The sequence below is a fragment of the Esox lucius genome, chromosome 8 (genome assembly GCF_011004845.1).
Source record: "Esox lucius isolate fEsoLuc1 chromosome 8, fEsoLuc1.pri, whole genome shotgun sequence".
Taxonomy (NCBI): Eukaryota; Metazoa; Chordata; class Actinopteri; order Esociformes; family Esocidae; genus Esox; species Esox lucius.
The window spans coordinates 30,565,000-30,578,238 of record NC_047576.1 but is presented as its reverse complement, the minus strand read 5'-3'; the positions used below and the strand labels follow the sequence as shown (position 1 = coordinate 30,578,238).

Sequence of the window (13,239 nt, the reverse complement as noted above, 5' to 3'; positions counted from 1 at the left end):
CTACAGGACAATAGGCAAGCAGCTTGGTGAGAAGGCAACAACTGTTGGCGCAATTATTAGAAAATGGAAGAAGTTCAAGATGACGGTCAATCTCCCTCGGTCTGGGGCTCCATGCAAGATCTCACCTCGTGGGGCATCAATGATCATGAGGAAGTTGAGGGATCAGCCCAGAACTACACGGCAGGACCTGGTCAATGACCTGAAGAGAGCTGGGACCACAGTCCCAAAGAAAACCATTAGTAACAGATTACGCCTTCATGGATTAAAATCCTGCAGTGCACGCAAGGTCCCCCTGCTCAAGCCAGCGCATGTCCAGGCCCGTCTGAAGTTTGCCATTGACTATCTGGATGATCCAGAGGAGGAAGGGAGAAGGTCATGTGGTCTGATGAGACAAAAATAGAGCTTTTTGGTCTAAACTCCACTCGCTGTGTTTGGAGGAAGAAGAAGGATGACTACAACCCCAAGAACACCATCCCAACCGTGAGGCATGGAGGTGGAAACATCATTCTTTGGGGATGCTTTTCTGCAAAGGGGACAGGACGACTGCACCGTATTGAGGGGAGGATGGATGGGGCCATGTATCGCAAGATCTTGGCCAACAACCTCCTTCCCTCAGTAAGAGCATTGAAGATGGGTCGTGGCTGGGTCTTCCAGCATGACAACGACCCGAAACACACAGCCAGGGCAACTAAGGAGTGGCTTCATAAGAAGCATCTCAAGGTCCTGGAGTGGCCTAGCCAGTCTCCAGACCTGAACCCAATAGAAAATCTTTGGAGGAGGCTGAAAGTCCGTATTGCCCAGTGACAGCCCCGAAACCTGAAGGATCTGGAGAAGGTCTGTATGGAGGAGTGGGCCAAAATCCCTGCTGCAGTGTGTGCAAACCTGGTCAAGAACTACAGGAAACGTATGACCTCTGTAATTGCAAACAAAGGTTTCTGTACCAAATATTAAGTTCTGCTTTTCTGATTAATCAAATACTTATGTCCTGCAATAAAATGCAAATGAATTACTTAAATGGGAAAACCTGCAAAATCAGCAGTGTATCAAATACTTGTTCTCCCCACTGTATATAGATATATACAGTAGACACACTTACAGCAATGATGTCCAGGGTGTTGTGACAGACCTTGCGTATCTCAGCGTTCTGGTCGTGCATCAGGTCAATGAGGTAGGCAGGTACATCTGAGAAGGAAGGAAGGAGAGAAGGAAGGAGAGGACAACAAAGGGATGTACAACCCATCTGACTACATGTCTGTCAGGCCATCATACTCTCCATTCTACTGAAACACATCATTCAACAGAGTCACTGTAATCAAGACCCACTCTGACAGTCATGGCGTGGTTTTGGAGGGAAGAACTGTAGAGGCATGACTACTCCGTCAATTGAAGTAGAGACACAGGTGTTGCCCTATGGCCAAATGAACAATTCAATATATTTCCTGTTATCAGAGAGAGACTGATTGACCACACAAAGTGTCCCAACACAGATCCCTGTAATATTTTCAATACAATGACAATGTGTATGAAATACAACTGTGATTTATAGAGAATTTGGGGAAGTATTCAGATCCCTTCACTTTTCCCACATTTTATTTGTTACAACCTAATCTAAAATTGCTTTAAATAATTTACACACAACACCCCATAATGACCAAGTGAAACAAGTTTTTAGATGTTTTAGCAAATTATAAAGAAAAAAAATCACATTTATATAAGTATTCAGAGCCTCCATCATGACACTCCAAATTGAGCTCAGGTGCATCCTGTTATCTTTGATCATCCTTAATGTTTCTACAACTTGACTGAAGTCCAACTTCATTTAAATTTGATATTTTAGTCTTTTAATACATTCGCAAACAGACATTTTTTTTGGGTTTGTTTTAAAAGAGTATTGTGTGTAGATTTCTAAGTAACAATTTAATCCATTTTAGACTAAGGCTATAACTTAACAAAATGTGAAAAGAGACAGGTGTCTGAATACTTTCCAATTTCAAAAAAATTCTCAATAGTGCCTGGTATTTTACAATAGCTATGTGGTTCTTTTCTGCTTTTGATTCTAATTTCAATGCCAAAATGACTACTGATCTACACAGCCAAAAAGACAAATGTAAATGTGTGCTGTTTCCTAGGCAGCCTTGGAAGGTACTGTAAGTCAGTGACCCAGAGCACACATCGAAACCCACAAAGAAATAGTTACGATGTTATCTGTCTCCAGTATGGTTCATGGATCATAGGATTAACCGGAGGCAGGTAATACTGTAGGTCTTAAAAGGGCCTAAAATATCTACTCCTTTACAAGGAAGGATACCTGTTTCCTTGATAATAACATCCCTGGTGGCCTGGTGGAACACCATCTGGTAGAACACATAGATGATCTGACACACAAACTCATCATCCTGCTGTTGGACTGACATACACAAAAACAGAAAAATGGAAGAAGTGAGTTCCCCTGAGCAGTTAAATGTGTTTCTTATGCACAGTACATTACATACAATCAAACAGCAAACCAAGCAAAACGGCACTAACCACTACCTACCGTTGAGCAGATCGATGAGAGTGGGGATAATGCCAGACTTGGCCATCGTGACAGCACACGAGTCGTCCGTGGACACTGTCCCAATCAGGATCACCATCTCCAGGATCAGGTCATCCTCTGCAGAACCTGGCGAGGGTGGGAGCAGATGTCAGGGTTCAAAGAGATCAAAGCTAGGAGTTTCATAAGGTCAAAGATAACTGGTCCGAGCGTGTGTGATCATCCAATGACATAGCATCTGTCCCGCAACCTTGACAGACAGCGATAAGGTTTATAACTTGGAGGTTGGGCTTGTAGAAAGCCACAGGAGAGTATTTCTTCAAACTGAAAACACATGATATTGTCGTACAGTATTAATCTTGCTTAAATTCCGTCTGGCCAATAAACCCTGGAAGTGGCTGCACCTCCCTTCTCATGGCCCACCTGCCATGAATATGTCTGAAAGCCTTACCTGTTTTGAGGTGGTGCCTTCCTGGTTTAACACTAGAACCGCCAGGCCTTTCAGACCCCCTATAACCCTATAATGAAGCCGTTTGGTGTCATTAGCATACGAATTGTCCCTATTAGCATGGACATTCTCCTCTGCAGCATCACCATCCAGCCAGAGCATCAGTTCATCTACTTGGTCGTCATGAAACTATATAGAATGGTCTAAAAAATAACATCTTTGGTATTTGGTTTTGTGAATAATTATGTAGCGTAATGCATTTATAGAATCTTCAGTAAAATAAGCAGAGAAAATTCAAAGAGAGGGGATAGATAGGTTTCTCTTTCCCTCATAAAATAAAAACAGTAACTTGTAATACCCTTGTTGAATTGGAAATTGGTGACTGGTAAACAATATTGATTGTATTTTGTTTAGTGAATAATAATTTAGCCTAACACATTTGTAGAATCTTAATCTTCAGTAAAATAAGCAGAGAATAGGCTATATGAACGGCTTGTCTTTGCAGGTCTCTCTTGCGGGTTCTAGTGGGGCTTTTGAGTTGATTTCAACGCCAATGCATAGCTCTAGTCTCCTAGATTACTGGCATAGTTGTGTAAAAGTGACATGAATGAGTTATCAAAAAATCGAGAGGCGTTATTAGAAATGATTAGGTCTGATATCGTTGGAATTTCGTTTTGTTAATAATTATTTAGCCTAATAAATTTGGAGAATATTAATCTTTAGTAAAATAAGCAGAGAAAATTCAAAGAGAGACGATATGATGTGTGTGCGATTTAGTTTCTCTTTCCCTCCTAATTAAAAAAACATTAACTTGTAATACGTTTGGTGAATTGGTAATTGGTGACAGGTAAACAATATGCTTGGTATTTCGTTGCGTGAAGAATTATTTAGCATAAAACATTTGTAGATTTACATTTACGGTTTCCCAAAGCACTAAGATGATCGTAAGATGCACGTAAGTTACTTTTATCAGTGCGTTTTCCAAAAGCATCGTTACTTAAGTGGCACGTAACATTTCTCGATAATTAACGAGGGCTCCGGACCACTTGTTAGTCCATCTCAACCAATCTTAAGTCTGGTGACTGGCTAGACCACTCCAGGACCTTGAGATGCTTCTTACGGAGCCACTCCTTAGTTGCCCTGGCTGTGTGTTTTGGGTCGTTGTCATGCTGGAAGACCCAGCCACGACACATCTTCAATGCTCTTACTGAGGGAAGGAGGTTGTTGGCCAAGATCTCGCGATACATGGCCCCATCCATCCTCCCCTCAATACGGTGCAGTCATCCCGTCCCCTTTGCAGAAAAGCATCCCCAAAGAATGATGTTTCCACCTCCATGCTTCACGGTTGGGATGGTGTTCTTGGGATTGTACCCATCCTTCTTCTTCCTCCAAACACAGCGAGTGGAGTTTAGACCAAAAAGCTCTATTTTTGTCTCATCAGACCACATGACCTTCTCCCATTCCTCCTCTGGATCATCTAGATGGTCATTGGCAAATTTCAGACAGGCCTGGACATGCGCTGGCTTGAGCAGGGGGACTTTGCGTGCGCTGCAGGATTTTAATCCATGACGGCGTAGTGTGTTACTAATGGTTTTCTTTGAGACTGTGGTCCCAGCTCTCTTCAGGTCATTGACCAGGTCCTGCCGTGTAGTTCTGAGCTGATCCCTCACCTTCCTCATGATCATTGATGCCCCACGAGGTGAGATCTTGCATGGAGCCCCAGACCAAGGGAGATTGACCGTCATCTTGAACTTCTTCCATTTTCTAATAATTACGCCAACAGTTGTTGCCTTCTCACCAAGCTGCTTGCCTATTGTCCTGTAGCCCATCCCAGCCTTGTGAAGGTCTACAATTTCATCCCTGATGTCCTTACACAGCTCTCTGGTCTTGGCCATTGTGGAGAGGTTGGAATATGTTTGATTGAGTGAGTAGACAAGTGTCTTTTATACAGGTAACAAGTTCAAACAGGTTCAGTTAATACAGGTAATGAGTGGAGAACAGGAGGGGCTTCTTAAAGAAAAACTAACAGGTCTGGGAGAGCCAGAATTCTTACTGGTTGGTAGGTGATCAAATACTTATGTCATGCAATAAAATGCAAATTAATAATTTAAAAATCATACAATGTGATTTTCTGGATTTTTGTTTTAGATTCCGTCTCTCACAATTGAAGTGTACCTATGATACAAATTACAGACCTCTACATGCTTTGTAAGTAGAAAAACCTGCAATATTGCCAGTGTATCAAATATTTGTTCTCTCCACTGTAGGTGCTGGTGCCTCTACCTAGTCAAGAATAACACTGATTTCTTCAGCTCTGAATGCTTGTTTTCTTGTTAGAAAATTATAATGGATTTTTCCAACTATGCATTATATTCCAATTTAACCAATCATGTGACTGAAGTATTTCTAGTATTATAATAATTAAGTATTCTATATACTTAATTATTATATAGAATACCTAATGTTATTATACATTTCTTTGAGTTCTACATTTTCCTATTGCCTAAGTAGTAGTAGAATCGCCAGGGATATTATATGCATCTGAAAAGTAATCAAGCTGTATCGACATGCAATAGGCTATACAGCTCCGGAAAAAATTAAGAGAGTTCCTCACTCAAAACTTTCCTTTTCACCTTTTTGGAAAGGAAAGAAAAAGGTGCAGTGGTCTCTTAATTTTTTCCGGAGCTGTATTTTTAAACTTATTCTTGGCCTAATTCCATTACAAACACCAAACATGCCCTAATTCCATTCCACACAGCCGTAACGTAGAACTTACGATGCACTTTATTAAGAGTAACGTATGTGGTGGTTTGGGAAACAGGCGTAAGTCCGTCGTTAGAAAGTCCATCTTAAGGCTACCTGCATCTTTAAACTGTCACGATATCGGGAAACTGGGCCGTGGGCTGCTGGCGGATGAAGTTGAAAAAAAAAAAAAACAGGTAGTCTCTGAATAGTTTTCTGTTCATCAGTTTAGAATTCCGACAAAGGAACAATGAAATATACGCCCATTTACAAGAGGTCTTGGAAGGAGGAGGGTGCAGCTTTCAAAATGGCAGTTTTATTTTAATTACAAACAACAATTGGCAATGGCATTTGGTGGTTCTAGTGTTAAGCCCTTCTTTGTGCCTAGCTGGTTTAAGGCCTCATTTGTGCCTACCTGGTTCAAGACCTTCTTTGTGCCTACCTGGTTTAAGGTGGTCTTTGAGGTAAGGCACTAGGTTGTACTCCTTTAGCACCAAATCCCAGTCCAGGTCAGGGATGGTGAGGTTAGCCAAGGTCCCCAGACATTCGATAACATAGTCCTCCTTCTCCTCCCCTACCACTTGGGCCGCCAAGTCACCCACATAGTCCTAAAAGAAGACCAAAAGGAAGTTGGTAACTATATAAACACAGTTCAGTGTTTAAAAACAACAGACATGCAACTGCTATGAAATCAGTTACTAGAATAGAACATACACAGTTATGGATTCACAACATCTACCCAATGTTAAAACTCATTAGAACTCATTATGAAGACGTTAGAACATATTACAAAAATAATAGTACTATGAAGAGGTTAGTATTCACTCTGAAGAGATCAGTACTCATTATAAAAAAGGTAGTCCTGTGCTGGTTGTTTTTTGGAAGCCGCACCCAAACCACATCAGTCATATTAACTCTGACACCAGCTTAACATCACTACAGATGTTTCTCTGCAAATGAGCCAACCCATTACTCGCCAATAACATCTGTGTTTAGCTAATGTTTTTATGACAGTTAAAACAGGCGTTTAGTTCATTTGTCTACACTTTTCCTTTTTTCCTTTCGTCCTTAGTAGCTATACTTTACCCATTATCCTTAGAGTAAATGAATGACTAAGTACAATTGTTTTCTTACCTAAATCTCTCTATTCATCAGAATGACTCCATCTTCTCTCAACATAAACTCTCCCCGTCAGAATGTGAGCGCTTTCATTACATCATTATGAGTAGCCTACGCTACAGCAAGTCTGCTTTTAGTAAAAGATTCTAAAATTCTACTTTAATTGGCATTGTCTGCTGAAATTGTCCACCAAAAGTAAATACTGGCTTGGGGATATTGAGTATGTGCTTGCGCATACATGAACAGAGGAGCAGCATCAGAATGGAAGAGATGAAATAAATGGGTTAATTCTTGAGAAGACTCTGTCCAGAATAATGTGCTTCTAGGGGCTTAAGCGGTCCAAAACAACAACCATAATTAGGGCACATAAATGAGAATCTTGCCATTAAACATATCTCTGGCTGCAGCACAGGAACCTGGGGTATCTAACCTGATGCAGGACGATGAGGAGAACAGTACTTACTATGAAGAGACTCTTTGTGGGTCCGTCATGTTGAGACAAGTTCCTGATCATCTTCATGAAGAAAACATCCTTTGGTTTCAGACCCCTATTCATCAGCATCTTCAGACCGTTTCCTTCACAGATGACCTGTGCGTTCTTCTTGTTGGCAGCCAAGTTGATGCAGAACGAGATGAGTTTCTTGTCCGTGTGGCTCTCACCACAAACAAACAGCATCTTCATCAACTGTCAATCAATCAGACAATACATGTCAATTAAGGATAGTACACTGAACAGATATATACATGCACAATGCGGTGTTGGTTAATTTAAAATGGAATAAAACATCCCAGAAATCGATCCAACATGTGTGGCATATAAAGAAGCTGATTAGAGCACAGCATGATCATTAGGCAAGTGCGCCTTGTTCTGGAGGCAATAAAAGGCCCCTCTACAGTTTTGTCACACACTAAAATGCCATAAAGGCATGAGGGAGCATGCAACTGGCACACTGAAACAGCAGGGTTATCCACCAGAGCTATTGCCAGAGAATTTCATTTTCATATCTCTACTGTAACCGTAAGCCATCTCCAACAGCTTTCTTTAAGGTACAGTTGAAAATGTGTTTTTGCCACTGACTAACACAAAAATACTCATAATGTCAAGGTAGAAACTGGTGGAAAATGAATCTTCTACCAAGTTCCAGGCCCCTTCCAAACGTCAGCAGGTTTTCTTCCAGGATTTCTCTGCTACATCTATTTTGGTTCCTATTTTCACAAGCTTTTCAGGCTCAGATGAAGAGGAACATCTCAATCGCAGGAAACTGCCACCACCATATTGACACAAAGGTTTTCTCAGGATGATGTGCGGTGTTAGGCTTGCACTACTGTGGTCAGGTGGATATTCAATGTCTTGGAAATCCTAGCCTATTTAGGCGATTTTAAGAATTGTTTTCCAGATTTCCTTGGAATGTTCATTCGACATTATGGACTTTTTGTGTTGATCAAACCCCGATGACATCTATGTTAATTTCAGTCCAATGGGAAAGTCCAAAGGGGGGTAAATACTTTTGAAAGACACTGGATCTACAGTGGGGTGAACAAGTATTTGATACACTGGCGACTTTGCTGGTTTTCCCACTTACAAAGCATGTAGAACTCTGTATCTTTTATTTTTTATCAAAGGTACTCTTCAACTGTGAGTGACGGAATCTAAAACTAAAATCCAAAACATCACATTGTATGATTTTTAAGTAATTAATTAACTTTTTATTAAGTCTTTGATACATCAGAAAAGCAGAACTGTCACGGTCGTGGGATGGAAAGGACACAGGAGCAGAGTAGAGGTAGGGAAGGTAATCCATGTTTAATCAAACAAAAGAAAGAAGGACTCCAACAAACAAAAAGGCAGCAACCAGTGACTTGGGTCTTCCTTACACAGGATACACAAAACCAAAATGAACCACGCCTTGGGGCCTAACAAACTAAACTTAAATAGGGTCCCCAATTGGAGGCAATAACTAACACCTGCCTCCAATTGGGGAAACCAAAAAAAAGGAGTAGAGGTGGCTAAAGGCCACCTCCTGTCCTGTCCTGGCTGTGCCCCGAGCCCAGCGCAGAGATGGCTAGGGGCACAGCCGGGACGTGACAGTACCCCCCCCCAAAGGCGCGGGCTCCCGACCGCAAGACCGGGACGACCACACCCGGACCGGCGGAGGCTCAGCGCCCGGAGCCGCCGGCACAGGCCGGGGAGGCGGAGCCGCAGGGACAGGCCGGGGAGGCAGAGGGTCAGGAGACGGGAGAGCCGGCGGAGGGACAGGAGCCGACAGGAGAGCCGGCGGCGGGTCGACAGCCGGCGGAGGAGCAGGAGCCGGGGGAGCCGGCAGAGGGTCCACAGCCGGCGGAGGAGCAGGAGCCGGGGGAGCGGGCGGAGGGTCGACAGCCGGCGGAGGAGCAGGAGCCGGGGGAGCCGGCGGAGGGTCGACAGCCGGCGGAGGAGCAGGAGCCGGGGGAGCCGGTGGAGGAATAGGAGACGGGGAAACCGGCGGAGGGTCAGGAGCCGGCGGAAGAGCCGGCGGAGGAGCAGGAGACGGGGGAGCCGGCGGGGGAATAGGAGCCGGCGGAGGAGCAGGAGCCGGGGGAGCGGGCGGAGGGTCGACAGCCGGCGGAGGAGCAGGAGCCGGGGAAATCGGCGGAGGGTCAGGAGCCGGCGGAAGAGCCGGCGGAGGAGTAGGAGATGGGGGAGCCGGCGGGGGAATAGGAGCCGGTGGAGGAGCAGGAGCCGGGGGAGCCGGCGGAGGGTCCGGAGCTGGCGGAAGAGCCGGCGGAGGAGTAGGAGCCGGGGGAGCCGGCGGAGGAATAGGAGACGGGGGAGCCGGCGGAGGGTCAGGAGCCTGCGGAAGAGCCGGCGGAGGAGTAGGAGCCGGGGGAGCCGGCGGAGGAATAGGAGACGGGGGAGCCGGCGGAGGGTCAGGAGCCTGCGGAAGAGCCGGCGGAGGAGTAGGAGACGGGGAAACCGGTGGAGGGTCAGGAGCCGGCGGAAGAGCCGGCGGAGGAGTAGGAGCCGGCGGAGGAGCAGGAGCCGGTGGAGGAGCAGGAGCCGGGGGAGCCGGCGGAGGGTCCGGAGCCGGCGGAAGAGCCGGCGGAGGAGTAGGAGCCGGGGGAGCCGGCGGAGGAATAGGAGCCGGCGGGGGAATAGGAGCCGGTGGAGGAGCAGGAGCCGGGGGAGCCGGCGGAGGGTCCGGAGCCGGCGGGAGAGCCGGCGGAGGAGTAGGAGCCGGGGGAGCCGGCGGAGGAATAGGAGACAGGGGAGCCGGTGGAGGAACAGGAGCCGGCGGAGGAGTAGGAGCCGGGGGAGCCGGCGGAGGGTCCGGAGCCGGCGGGAGAGCCGGCGGAGGAGTAGGAGCCGGGGGAGCCGGCGGAGGAATAGGAGACAGGGGAGCCGGTGGAGGAACAGGAGCCGGCGGAGGAGTAGGAGCCGGGGGAGCCGGCGGAGGGTCCGGAGCCGGGGGGAGAGCCGGCGGAGGAGTAGGAGCCGGGGGAGCCGGCGGAGGAATAGGAGACAGGGGAGCCGGTGGAGGAACAGGAGCCGGCGGAGGAGTAGGAGACGGGGAAACCGGGACAGGCGAGGGCGCCGCTGAGGCCGGGACAGGCGAGGGCGCCGCTGAGGCCGGGACAGGCGAGGGCGCCGCTGAGGCAGGGACAGGCGAGGGCGCCGCTGAGGCCGGGACAGGCGAGGGCGCCGTGGGACGATTCGGGGGCTCCTGGGCAGGTGAAGGCGCTGCGGGCCAAGGCGGCCAGTCAACCGCGGGCTCGGGCGGCGGCGGCCAGTCATCCGCGGCCTCGGGCGGCGGCGGCCAGTCATCCGCGGCCTCGGGCGGCCAGTCAACCGCTGGCTCGGGCGGCGGCAGCCAGTCATCCACGGCCCCGGGCGGCGCCGGCCAGTCATCCGCTGGCTCGGGCGGCGGCGGCCAGTCATCCGCGGGCCCGGGCGGCGGCGGCCAGTCATCCGCGGGCCCGGGCGGCGGTGGCCAGTCATCCGCGGACCCGGGCGGCGGCGGCCAGTCCACGGCGGGTCCTGGCGGCGGCGAAAACAGGGCAGCGGGAGGAGCTGGCGGCTGAGGCCACTGGGCAGCGGGTGGAGCTGGCGGCTGAGGCCACTGGGCAGCGGGAGGAGCTGGCGGCTGAGGCCACTGGGCAGCGGGTGGAGCTGGCGGCTGAGGCCACTGGGCAGCGGGTGGAGCTGGCGGCTGAGGCCACTGGGCAGCGGGTGGAGCTGGCGGCTGAGGCCACTGGGCAGCGGGAGGAGCTGGCGGCTGAGGCCACTGGGCAGCGGGAGGAGCTGGCGCTGGCTGCGGCTCCCGGGCAGCGGGGGGCGCTGGCTGCGGCTCCCGGGCAGCGGGGGGCGCTGGCTGCGGCTCCCGGGCAGCGTGGGGCGCTGGCGGCGCTGGCTGCGGCTCCCGGGCAGAGGGGGGCGCTGGCTGCGAGAACCGGTACGGCGGGTCCCGATAGCCCCACCAGTCCTCACATCTCCCTACATCAGGGAAAGCCCTCATAGGCCCCACCGGCGTTGTTGCCCGACGCCTAGGAGCTGGCACCGGGCAGGGCTGGGGCACCTGGACTACCCCACACGTGAGCACGGGTGGCACGGCCGCGTCCTTCCACTCCGCCTGCCCCCACAGCACCCCGCCAAGAAATTCTTGGGGCGGACACACGGAGGTTTGCTTACGTCGCCTCCGTCGACGTCTCCTCCGGGGTGGATGCTGTGGAGGCCCGGTGTGCCGCAGAGGACAGTAGGGGTTCTCCTCCTCCTCTGTGTCGCTGTCCGGCCAACCGAGGAGTTCCCCTACCGTCCATTTCTGCTGTGTCTCTTGGTGGTGGTTCATTCTGTCACGGTCGTGGGATGGAAAGGACACAGGAGCAGAGTAGAGGTAGGGAAGGTAATCCATGTTTAATCAAACAAAAGAAAGAAGGACTCCAACAAACAAAAAGGCAGCAACCAGTGACTTGGGTCTTCCTTACACAGGATACACAAAACCAAAATGAACCACGCCTTGGGGCCTAACAAACTAAACTTAAATAGGGTCCCCAATTGGAGGCAATAACTAACACCTGCCTCCAATTGGGGAAACCAAAAAAAAGGAGTAGAGGTGGCTAAAGGCCACCTCCTGTCCTGTCCTGGCTGTGCCCCGAGCCCAGCGCAGAGATGGCTAGGGGCACAGCCGGGACGTGACAAGAACTTAATATTTGGTACAGAAACCTTTGTTTGCAATTACAGAGATCATACGTTTCCTGTTATTCTTGACCAGGTTTGCACACACTGCAGCAGAGATTATGGCCTACTCCTCCATACAGACCTTCTCCAGATCCTTCAGGTTTTGGGGCTGTCACTGGGCAATACAGACTTTCAGCTCCCTCCAAAAATGTTCTATTGGGTTCAGGTCTGGAGACTGGCTAGGCCACTCCAGAACCTTGAGATGCTTCTTATGGAGCCACTCCTTAGTTGCCCTGGCTGTGTGTTTCGGGTCGTTGTCATGCTGGAAGACCCAGCCACGACCCCTCATCAATGCTCTTACTGAGGGAAGGAGGTTGTTGGCCAAGATCTCGCAATACATGACCCCATCCATCCTCCCCTCAATACAGTGCAGTTGTCCTGTCCCCTTTGCAGAAAAGCATCCCCAAAGAATGATGTTTCCACCTCCATGCTTCACAGTTGGGATGGTGTTCTTGGGGTTGTACTCATCCTTCTTCTTCCTCCAAACACAGCGAGTGGAGTTTAGACCAAAAAGCTCTATTTTTGTCTCATCAGACCACATGACCTTCTCCCATTCCTCCTCTGGGTCATCCAGATGGTCATTGGCAAACTTCAGACGGGCCTGGACATGCGCTGGCTTGAGCAGGGGGACCTTGCGTGCACTGCAGGATTTAATCCATGACGGCGTAGTGTGTTGCTAACCAGATCTCTTCAGGTCATTGACCAGGTCCTGCTGTGTAGTTCTGGGCTGATCCCTCACCTTCCTCATGATCATTGATGCCCCACGAGGTGAGATCTTGCATGGAACCCCAGACCGAGGGAGATTGACCATCATCTTGAACTTCTTCCATTTTCTAATTATTGCGCCAACAGTTGTTGCCTTCTCACCAAGCTGCTTGCCTATTGTACTGTAGCCCATCCCAGCCTTGTGCAGGTCTACAATTGTAACCCTGATGTCCTTACACAGCTCTCTGGTCTTGGCCATTGTGGAGAGGTTGGAGTCCGTTTGATTGAGTGTGTGGACAGGTGTCTTTTATACAGGTAACGAGTTCAAACAGGTGCAGTTAATACAGGTAATGAGTGGAGAACAGGAGGGCTTCTTGAAGAAAAACGAACAAGTCTGTGAGAGCCGGAATTCTTACTGGTTGGTAGGTGATCAAATACTTATGCCATGCAATAAAATGCAAATTAATTATTTAAAATCAT

At 49.1% G+C, this 13,239-nt stretch overlaps 1 protein-coding gene across 6 annotated transcripts in view; it reads right to left on the bottom strand.

The window, feature by feature from the left end:
• kifap3a (kinesin-associated protein 3a) overlaps positions 1–13,239 on the bottom strand; it is a 54,139-nt gene that overhangs the window by 16,441 nt on the left and 24,459 nt on the right. For all 6 annotated transcript variants that reach the window (XM_020049336.2, XM_020049337.2, XM_010872494.3 and 3 more), the window contains 5 exons: positions 7,306–7,527; positions 6,166–6,331; positions 2,537–2,662; positions 2,309–2,407; positions 1,097–1,182 (listed from right to left, as the gene is read on the bottom strand). In XM_020049336.2, coding sequence (XP_019904895.2) covers positions 1,097–1,182; positions 2,309–2,407; positions 2,537–2,662; positions 6,166–6,331; positions 7,306–7,527 — 699 coding nt within the window. The remainder of the gene's footprint in view (positions 1–1,096; positions 1,183–2,308; positions 2,408–2,536; positions 2,663–6,165; positions 6,332–7,305; positions 7,528–13,239) is intronic.